The following is a 10,554-nucleotide window of genomic DNA, read 5'->3' as shown; positions in this document are numbered from 1 at the left end:
TTCCTTGTTGGGCCATGTTAAAAAGCAGACCTTCCACATTAACCTAAATTATTTACGAGAATAACGATCTTTAGTTTTTTAAATTGAAATCTGAGTACTAAAATAAGAATCTCTCCTTCTAAAACCACTATTCCAACTCTTTTAGCTTAACAAAGATGAATCTTGATACAGTAAATGACATATTTTTTGACATGTTATGTAAAATCTTATTTGTCTCGTGTATAATATTAAGTGTTATCTGATTTGATTAATAAAAGGGCATAATTGTAATTGACTGTTAAGAAAGTTATTTAAAGTGTAACTGTTGATAGGTGCAGTTATGAAAAAGGTAATGAGGAGTTTCTTATAAGAAGGTCTTTAGAAACTTACTACCATCAAGGTCTGCCTATGAGTGTTGTATCTCATCCCTATCAGAAGAAGATACACGAAGAGAAAATGGTCAAGACTCTGAGAAAGTATTCTACCATTAAAGATCTTCCGCAATCATGGACAAATGTATGTTTATGTGAAACTCATGAATTCTAAAGATCCTCTTTCACATTCTTGATATGATTGTTGTTGAACATGAATCATCAATTAAAGGCTTACATGTTAGAGAATAATATAAAGTATTAAAAAGATCATCACCTATATCCTTTGTTATGTCCTTGAGACAGAGATGTCCAGCCCAATAGACTGGTATGTTTCTCTTGGATCTAGTGCCCTCTCCAAGGTATTTATGAATGAGATACCCTTGAGTCAAGTAGATCACTGTGCACAAAATACTATAACAGCGTTAGCCAATGGGGTGTGTGTGCGCACAGTGACATCATAACAGTAAGAGAGAGAGCGTACCGTACCTTTAGGGTTTACCTTGTATTTATAGAGGTTACCTATGGGTAGTTTGGATGAGCCTTTGGTGCCTCTGGTAAGAGCCCAGGCCTGCTTGTTATGCTGTCGTATTAGGATTAGTATCCTTGATGGATATCTATCCATTATTAATATTGATTCATATCTTGGATTGCCCCTTGTTGGGCTTACCACTTGATGGGTCCCTTATATGGGTCCATAACAACCTTAACGTTTTAGGTTAAAGTGGTTCTTTACATGGTATCAGAGCTTCAGTGATCACGAGGTCACAAGTTCGATTCTCACCGACTTCCACTTTCATGTGAAATTAAGAAAAGCACAAAACAGACCAAAAAAAGACTCGTGCAGCACAAGGTAAACAAAAAAAAAAGCCCTTACGTGATGGAATGTGTTAGAGAGAGGTTGAAGTGACGTTTATCACTAAACTTCCCCTTTTTGAAATAAATATTGAAACAAAACTACTATTCTCATAATTCAATTTGGGTTAAGTAAATAAAGACGCTTTTAGTAATATTTTAACTATCACAAACTCTCCGTTTAATTATAAAATTTATTTTGGTACAATTAATGCAAACTCAGTCCATATGAAACCACTGTTTTAGCAAGATAGCTTTACTTTTAAATATCATAAAATATTAAATAAACACTTCAATTGTATCTGAATAAATAATAAATCCTTTATATGCTTTGTGAAAATACTCAAAACTATCAACACAACTATCATGGTATTAATCTGAAAAACACAATATGTTATATATATTCGCTTAAATTGAATTTTCAACACTCTTAACTTATTTCTCAGGAAAAGTTTCAGTATTATTTCAGAATTGATACATGGAAATAAATGACCATAAAAACAGTTGGATTATCGCACAACGCCTCCTTGGTTACTTCACCCTTTTCTTGTTGCTAATTATGAGCTTCTCACTTTCTTTGTTGGTCCGTGAGATACAAATAAATAATCAAATCAATCGACATAATTAATTACATTAATCTTCTAAGTTCTAACAGTGAGCACATACGATGGTGAACAAAGCTTCCACGTAAACCACAAAAACTGGCGGTAATGCAGTTTGGTATCACATGAAATATGTGGGGTGGAATATCCTTCCACGTTTCTTTCCGTGGATGGGTTGCAACCTGTCGATTTTTCTTTCTTTTTCTTTTATTATGGGTAAGTGGCTCGATGTCGTTTTCTTTCTATTTAAGTTTTCCTTATGTTCCATATATAGTGTCCGTGTGTTGTCGTTGCCACTTGCCATATGCCTCTCTGAAAGTATCGGAGTTTAAGGCGTACGGACGGCATACATAAACAAATAATAAGCACAACCCGCAAGTCGCAATCATCACTTGCCCAATTTAATTTAATGTATCAAAAAAATACTCATTGATTATAAGTATTTATAAAATAAAAAACTCATCATGAAAGAGATGTTGTTAGTCAAAGTTAACTCAGTTAAAATGATTTTTGTTAAGATAATAAAGAAAATAACCTTATTATTAAAGTAATATTTATGACTTTTTATTAAGGAAAAAATGTTTATTATTTTAAATGACACAACTTATATTCTCTCACTCTCAGTAAGAGGTGGGACCACACTTTTATTTATTTTTATCAATTCTCTCTTTTTCTCTCTTCAAATGACACAACTTTATCTCTTTTAAAATAATACTCACTTTTTCCTTTTATTAAATGTTTACTTTTTCAAAGAAAACTTTTGATGACATGTAGTTGCTGGAAATACCTCATTGTATTGGTTTTTTAATTTTGTATGCTGATATCAGCGGTAAATCGTATATTTTATTTTTTGTTCTTGTTAGTTGGGCTATTGCCCTGTTGTCGGTAAAAAAAAATATATTAGCTTATTATATTTAAGATATTTTTTTAAATATACATAAAATAAATATAAGTAAAAAAAATATTTCAACTATTAGACCTCGAACTTAATTTTCGTGACTATGAATCAATTTTTTTTAAAAAGTAATATAAATTTACATATTGTATTAAAAAATTTCAAATAGTTTATCAACTTAATCAAGAATGCGAATAATATATTTTTTTAAATAAGGAATAAAAAATGAATTTATTCTATATAAACCTCCAAGTTAACACCAGTACCATCAACTCCTATTTTTTTTTTGGCGGGTGAGGTTGTTGTTGTAATAAACTGGGTGCAACACCATCATCAACTTTAATTGGAGAATACGACCAAATAAAGAAAAACAAAGAATTGCATCAAAAGAATAATGAATAGCCGTATTATATATAGGAAAATTGTGTATCATTTTAAAAAATATAAAATTGTGTAATTTTAAGTGAGAAAAAGAAATAAATTATGAAGAAAAGATAATAGACCAAAAAAAAAAATAAAAGTGTGAATTTCACCTCTTTATAAGAATGAAATAACACAAATTATGATATTTAAGAAGACAAATACTTTTATTAATATAAATTTACTATGTAGTTATTCACATGTCGGTTGAGCCATTGGTTGCAGTTGCACACGCGTTCGCATTGCTACCGGTGTGTAGTAGCACGCGCGTTCGCATTGCTACCGGTGCTTGGAATGGAATGGAGCATTACAGCAAGACGGCACACCAATGTGACTAAACAATAAAATATATATAGAGAAGAAAGGGAAGACGGGAAGCGCAAGACACGTGGGAAAATATTTTAACTCTTTTTATGTCTATAAAAAGGCGCAAGAAAAAAGCAAACTTTGTTTTTTTTTTTTTTTTTTTTTTTCATAATATTTTCGCACTTTTTTTTTGGTGGATGTAATATTTTCGCACTTGTCAGTGTTAAATGTGAACACTTTTTTAAATGATTTTTTTTTACCATCAAATTACATGATTAGTAAATTGAATTTTCTTTTATTCGAATTAAAACGGGTTAAAATAAACTAACAATTTTATAATACCTTTTAAAATTATGCTGTAATAAATAAATTTAACATTGTAAGACTTTCAATACTACTACTATTAGTATACAAAAAGTTAATCTATTATATAATAAAGATAACAATATTAATTATTAATAAATTCCAAAACTCGAATACTAATTTTCCCTTTTAAAGAAAAAAAAAAACAAGCAAATAGTAAGTAATTAGGACCCTTCATATGAAGGCATCGTATTTGATAGTGGTTATGGAAGAGGTAATTAAGGGTAATAGTTAATCATAGAGCTTGAAGCCAGTATATAAGAGATTAAACGGGGATATTTGATCGTGTTTTGTGTTTTTTTGTTCTTAAAATTTGTATGTTCTATATTTTTTTTTTTAAAAATCAAAAATCAAAATACAAAACAAAAATGACTCGAATATATTTCTAAATTTGAGTCAAAAAATAAATAGTTCAATTTTTAAGAACATTATTCAAACCTGCCTGTTATTTTCATGGTGATGTATAGAGTGATTGAAGCATTAGAAATACTTCGGAAGCCTAATCCACTAAACCGGATCAAAACTGGGCTAATAAGTGTTTCAAGAATTTTAAAAATAATTAATAAAAGAACTATTGGACAGTAATTAACAAGGGGTTTAGGTAATAATAAGCGGTGACAATGACAATGACAATGAACGAGGATTTAACCAAAAAAAATAAATATCAAAATAACACATGAAATTATTATGATGAAAAGGGGAAAAAAGAAAAGAAAGAGAGAGAGAGAGAGAAGGAAGATTAACCAGGGTTAAGGGTGAAGGAGAGAGGGTGGTAGGTGGATTTGACTGGTCTGGGTTGGTAGGCGTTGGTTCAGTGTGGCATGGTTTATGGTTTTCCTCTCAACAATATAACTATAACTACAACCCCCTCCTACCCAATTTCATTGTTTAAGAGTCTCTCTTTCTCTCAACTACTCAGCACCCACCAACTTGCGAGACACAAAGAGAGAGAGAGACTCTTTTCTTCAATTGAGTTAATCAATGAGCATGGAAGAGTCGAACTCCATGAAGATTTCCCCTCTGGATCTGATGTCAGCCATAATCAAGGGGAGGCTGGACCCCTCCAACGCGTCGTCGGAAGCAGGCTCCATTATACTCGAGAACCGGGAGTTAGTTATGGTATTAACCACCTCCATAGCGGTTCTGATCGGCTGCGTCGTCGTCTTGATATGGCGGAGATCCAACGCCCAAAAATCAAAGCCGATTGAGATTCCAAAACGCTTGATTGAGAAGGAGCCTGAGGAAGAGGTTGATGATGGTAAGAAAAAGGTCACCATCTTCTTCGGCACTCAGACCGGTACAGCTGAAGGATTCGCCAAGGTCAATCAATATTCTTATTACAAAATATAAATACAAATTTCTTTCATCTCTGTATTTCTCAGCTTTACTTTATCACTTGAATAATTGAATTTGGTTTTGTGAACAGGCCATAGCGGAAGAGGCAACAGTGCGATACGACAAGGCCACGTTTAAAGTCGTCGATTTGGTACTTTAACTCATAACTCTTAACTGTAACTATCTTTCTCTGATTGAATACAATACAATACATGGATTGCTTGCTTAAGCTTTGGGATTTGGTGAGCAGGATGATTATGCCGCCGATGACGATGAGTACGATGAAAAATTGAAAAAGGAGACATTCGCCCTTTTCTTTTTAGCCACGTAAGTGTTTTTTTTGCAGCAATTTTAATTTACTTTTTTATTTATTTTTTGGTTTGTTTCTATTCATCTATGTGTCGTGGGGTGGGTGTAGATATGGTGATGGTGAACCAACTGATAATGCGGCTAGATTTTATAAATGGTTTACGGAGGTAAGTTTGACATTGGCTTTAGTTGTATTAATATTGAGAGTGAAATAATTGCATCATGTCTTGACTGTGTGACTGTGATTTAGGGAAACGAGAGAGGAGAATGGCTTCAGAATCTTCAGTTTGCTGTGTTTGGCCTCGGGAATAGGCAGTATGAGCATTTTAACAAGGTTTGCATTGAATTCCTGCCTTCTTGTGGGTTTCTAAGCTTTCACTCTAATCATGGAGTTGCTTGTTGCTATGCTGTATCTCATGCGTATGTTAATTCACTCAGGTGGCAAAGGTAGTGGATGAGGTTCTTGCTGAGCAAGGTGAATATTCCTCTTGATCACTTTTAGTCCTTCGTGAATTTCTTTGGGATCTGGCTGACTTCAATTTAGTTTTTATTAGCATTATTACTTTGACATTAGGCTTGCATGAAATCAACATTTCTAGCAATAGAAAAGTCTCTATAATCACTCAATTTTTTACCAACTCCTATCTTTCACTTCTGTGCATTCCTTTAATTTTTGTCACTCTCATGCATAATACTAGCCCTAGGTAATGATTGAAACTTTGATGCATGTTCTAAAGGTTGGAACTCTTAATAGTTAATATCGTAAATGCATAATAAACTCCTCTCTTCCCTTACATTAGCTTCTAGGTAAATTTTATTTTAATTTTTTTGATTTGGAAGGTTTATGCACGATTAGAATCCTTGTATTAGGCCCCACAATCCTAACACAATGTTATTGTCTCTCTCTCTCTCTCTCTCTTCACATGCTCCTCACATCACAGGGTTCAAATCTCAAATTTTTGTACCATATTAGAATTATTACCATGAAACAACTATAGGTCTTCCGCAAGTAATTTAATTGTGTTGACTGTTACTTGCTAGTTACCTTTTCTTGATTCTACAGATTTTCATAACTAAAAAATATACTGAATGATAATTAGGTACTTTTTTTAATTTATTTGATTTCTGCAACGGTTGTCAATTAACATGGTTCACATAATTCATGTTGGCAATGAAGTTAGCATAAAAACTTAAGTACAGATGTTGTCAAATTTTATTTTATTTTTTCAACTCTTTCCTTTTTGATAGATTCTCACCACCTATCTAATCTGACCTGTCGTCTGCAATTGCAGGTGGGAAGCGTCTTGTCCCAGTGGGTCTAGGAGATGATGATCAATGTATAGAGGATGACTTCACTGCATGGTATTGAAATATCTAAGTTGATTTGAGTACATTGGAGCAGAACTCTATTTTGATGCTGATATTTTAAGCCCTTTCTCCTCCCCTAACTAGTGACTGTTATCGCAGGAAGGAAGAACTGTTGCCAGCATTGGATCAATTGCTTAGAGATGAGGATGATGCAACTATATCTACGCCTTATACTGCTGCAGTCTTGGAGTATCGGGTTGTCTTTCATGATCCATTAGATGCAACTGTTGATGAAAAGTGGCATAATGTAAATGGTCATGCCATTGTGGACGCCCAACATCCAGTGAGGTACATTAGACTAGAATATACAGTTACAACTGGGTTATGCTGTACTGTAATCTGACATGTATATACTTACTACCTGTGAAGGGCAAATGTAGCTGTACGAAAGGAGCTTCATACTCCTGCATCGGATCGATCTTGCACTCATTTAGAATTTGACATTTCTGGCACTGGAGTTGTGTAAGTATCTGTATATGGAAATATAGCTGTAGAAACACAGTTGTCTATCTAATGTATTGACCCTTAACTTGTTCTTGTTGCGTTTTTTTTTTTTTTAAATAACAGATATGAAACTGGGGATCATGTTGGTGTTTACTGTGAGAATTTTTCTGAAACTGTGGAAGAGGCAGTAAGGTTATTAGGTTTGTCGCCAGATACCTATTTCTCGGTTCATACTGATAGCGAAGATGGGAAACCACTTAGTGGAAGCTCCTTGCCACCTCCATTCCCACCCTGTACTTTAAGAACAGCTCTGACTCGATATGCAGATGTTTTAAGTTCACCCAAAAAGGTGCTTCTTTTGAGTTTGATGCACCGTTAATTTCAACCTGCATCCCTTCATGGCTTTATCTTCTTAAGAAATTTACTTTATGTTTACAATTAATAATTCTTTGATTTCCAGTCTGCCTTGCTTGCCTTAGCTGCCTATGCATCTGATCCATCTGAAGCAGATCGTCTAAGACATCTCGCCTCACCTGCTGGAAAGGTTGACATATTTTTATTATTTTATACCATGGGGATTTTAATTAACTTTTTGTGTTAATGTTTCTCATTTGTATGCTACTTTGGTCTACCTGCACAGGATGAATATTCAGAGTGGGTGATTGCCTCTCAAAGAAGTCTCCTTGAGGTCATGGCTGAATTTCCATCAGCCAAACCTCCAATTGGTGTCTTTTTTGCAGCAGTTTCTCCTCGCCTGCAGCCAAGATATTATTCAATCTCATCGTCTCCAAGGTTAATTTCTGTTTGCTACACTTGCATTATTGTTTGTACGTGTGGGCATGTAGGGACTAGTGAGAGACTAGTGAATGAAGACCAAATTGGAGAAGCCTTATGGCTCTTTGTTATGCATTTGTCTTTTACCATGCAGTAAGAAAAATAATTAGTGCATACCTATTAACATAGTCTGCAACCAATTTTGCAATATCTTAGGTGTTCTCATTACCAAAGTCTTACCAAAATATTTCTTAGCCAATCCATTTAACCCTGAACATTCCTTAAAGTGCAAAGTCCGAGCTTGTTCTCAATGGCATCAAAAGAGGAAAAGTGGCTGTGATTTTTTTAAATTTCTTCTCGTGACTGTACATGTGCATCACAGATGTTCATTTTCTTCTTACTGTTTGGCTGTTTGCTGAAATTGTTCACAGGATGGCTTCATCCAGAATTCATGTTACCTGTGCATTAGTGTATGATAAAATGCCAACCGGAAGGATTCATAAAGGAGTGTGCTCAACATGGATGAAGGTACTTATAGTCACCTATTTCCCAGATTATGGTCACTTAAACTATTTAGGATTGGCATGGTATTATCATATTAAAAAGATTGGATCTAAGTACAGGTATCAGCTTCAAATTAGGAAATCCATGCCATGGTTGAATATTTTTTTTACTATCAAGTATCAACAATCCTTTTGGGTTTGATGCGCAGAATTCTGTGCCATTGGAGAAAAGCCAGGACTGCAGTTGGGCTCCTATCTTTGTTAGGCAGTCCAATTTCAAACTCCCCGCTGATAATAAAGTGCCTATAATCATGATTGGTCCTGGCACTGGATTTGCTCCTTTCAGGGGTTTCTTGCAGGTTTGAACCAACTGACTTGATATTCAATCTCCTAATGCTTTCTTCCATTGAACTACCTATGCCAATTATTTATATTTGTTTTTAATTTGCACTTCAGGAAAGATTAGCTCTGAAAGAAGAAGGAGCTGAACTTGGCCCCTCCGTTTTATTCTTTGGATGCAGGAACCGTCGAATGGTAAGTGATCTATCCTCCATGTAGATTTATGACTTTTTTAGTGTTGAGCAGGGCTTTAATATATTTTAAGATTGGATTACCAATTTTTTTCAATCATTTTCATTAAAGGACTACATATATGAAGGCGAGTTGAACCACTTTGTTAGTAGTGGCGCACTTTCTGAGCTCATTGTTGCCTTCTCACGAGAGGGACCCACCAAGGAATATGTGCAACATAAAATGATAGAGAAGGTACCAACTCTTTTTTTGGCTGCTACAATTCTATCAAAAACTTTTAATTACCAATCAACAATTTAAGCCTTCTCTTGATCAACACTTTACTGTGTCCAGGCTTCAGATATTTGGAACATGATATCTCAGGGGGCTTACATTTATGTGTGTGGTGATGCCAAGGGCATGGCTAGGGATGTACACCGCACTCTGCACACAATTGTGCAAGAACAGGTATAGTTTTTATTGTATTGATGGCCGAGGCGATTTCTCAATTTACTACCTTGTATTATTGGCTGACCACAGCTATTTTTTATTTGAGATTTGGGGTTGTTAACACTCTATGCCAAATCTTTGCTGCCTCGAGCATGTGGACATCATGTCTATCTGTAGTATTCGTGTTTGTCTTTTCTCTGAGGGCATAAGCACCTTTCTATGTAAAGTATAGACTTTGCTGTCATGCGATGTTTGTCATCATTGCCGTCCCATCTTCTAATATTCACCACGAATTTTCCTTGAGATCTATTGCTGGCTGGTTTGGTGGATTTTGAAATATTGAGTCTTTAGCTAATCAAGTTCCTGTGCTTGTGAATTTCAGGGTTCTCTCGATAGTTCCAAGGCTGAGAGCATGGTAAAGAACCTACAAATGACTGGCAGGTATTTGCGTGATGTATGGTGATGATCTCTTAATGAAAGCCGTGGAATGACGAAGATAATAAAACGCGCGTAAAGATGAGTTGTGGGTAGATGATATTGGAAGGGCCTTATTTGCGACGCCTTCCATTAGTGCCCTCAAAGGCGAGAAGAAAGAGTGGGGAGGGGGGAGTCTGCATGTTGTCTTCAAGGCAACAGTCCTATGATTCTTTTTCACTATATTTTTCAAATGGATTCTTTTTTGTTCGTGTAACTTATACTTTGTTCATACCTAGACAATGAAGTATTTACTTTAGTTTTCTTGTATTGTATGAACCTGTAAGGGTTCAGAGACACGGACAATTCCTTATATTATATGAAACCTATAAAAGTGTTGGGAGATAAAGAAACTATCGTTTCTGCAAGTATTGTTTATGACAATTTCCCATACGATTGTAAATTGGATCTGCTTGTATATATTTAGACGGATCTGGATCCTCTCATTGTAAAAATTCTCATGACCATGTCATATGTAGAAAATCATAACCATACAAAGGTGGATCAATGGTAATAAATCATAACCATACAAAGGTGGATCAATGGTAATAAAGACGGAAAGAGAAAAAATGTTAAAATAAGTAGTTACAAAATCA

The 10,554-nt window shown here is 34.7% G+C and overlaps 1 protein-coding gene across 2 annotated transcripts; it reads left to right on the top strand.

The window, feature by feature from the left end:
- Nucleotides 1-4,534: 4,534 nt before the first annotated feature.
- Nucleotides 4,535-10,322, top strand: LOC133305309 (NADPH--cytochrome P450 reductase). 2 transcript variants are annotated; one of them, XM_061505480.1, is made up of 18 exons: nt 4,535-5,111; nt 5,218-5,265; nt 5,377-5,453; nt 5,545-5,602; nt 5,686-5,769; nt 5,874-5,910; nt 6,728-6,797; nt 6,903-7,091; nt 7,173-7,265; nt 7,371-7,596; nt 7,708-7,791; nt 7,888-8,039; nt 8,453-8,549; nt 8,734-8,883; nt 8,981-9,058; nt 9,167-9,289; nt 9,389-9,502; nt 9,867-10,322. In XM_061505480.1, the coding sequence occupies exons 1-18, from the start codon at nt 4,773-4,775 to the stop codon at nt 9,945-9,947; spliced, it is 2,100 nt and encodes a 699-aa protein (XP_061361464.1). In that variant the 5' UTR covers nt 4,535-4,772; the 3' UTR covers nt 9,948-10,322. The 2 variants fall into 2 exon arrangements, with proteins under 2 accessions (XP_061361464.1, XP_061361463.1); XM_061505479.1 differs by having other exon boundaries at nt 4,537-5,111; nt 5,218-5,277; nt 9,867-10,321.
- The last annotated feature ends 232 nt before the right edge of the window (nt 10,323-10,554 follow it).

This window comes from Gastrolobium bilobum, unplaced genomic scaffold, assembly GCF_033153095.1.
Source record: "Gastrolobium bilobum isolate Gb01-03AN ecotype WA unplaced genomic scaffold, APGP_CSIRO_Gbil_v1 utg1221, whole genome shotgun sequence".
NCBI classification, from domain to species: Eukaryota; Viridiplantae; Streptophyta; class Magnoliopsida; order Fabales; family Fabaceae; genus Gastrolobium; species Gastrolobium bilobum.
The sequence above is the reverse complement of the archived record's forward strand: the minus strand, read 5'-3'. Positions and strand labels throughout refer to the sequence as shown.

Excerpts from the sequence above, each read along its gene's own strand:
- LOC133305309 (XM_061505479.1), top strand. The coding sequence starts at position 4,773 with ATGAGCATGGAAGAGTCGAACTCCATGAAGATTTCCCCTCTGGATCTG. Across the intron at positions 7,792-7,887 it reads TCGCCTCACCTGCTGGAAAG|GATGAATATTCAGAGTGGGT; the intron begins GTTGACATATTT and ends CTACCTGCACAG. Across the intron at positions 8,040-8,452 it reads TCAATCTCATCGTCTCCAAG|GATGGCTTCATCCAGAATTC; the intron begins GTTAATTTCTGT and ends AATTGTTCACAG.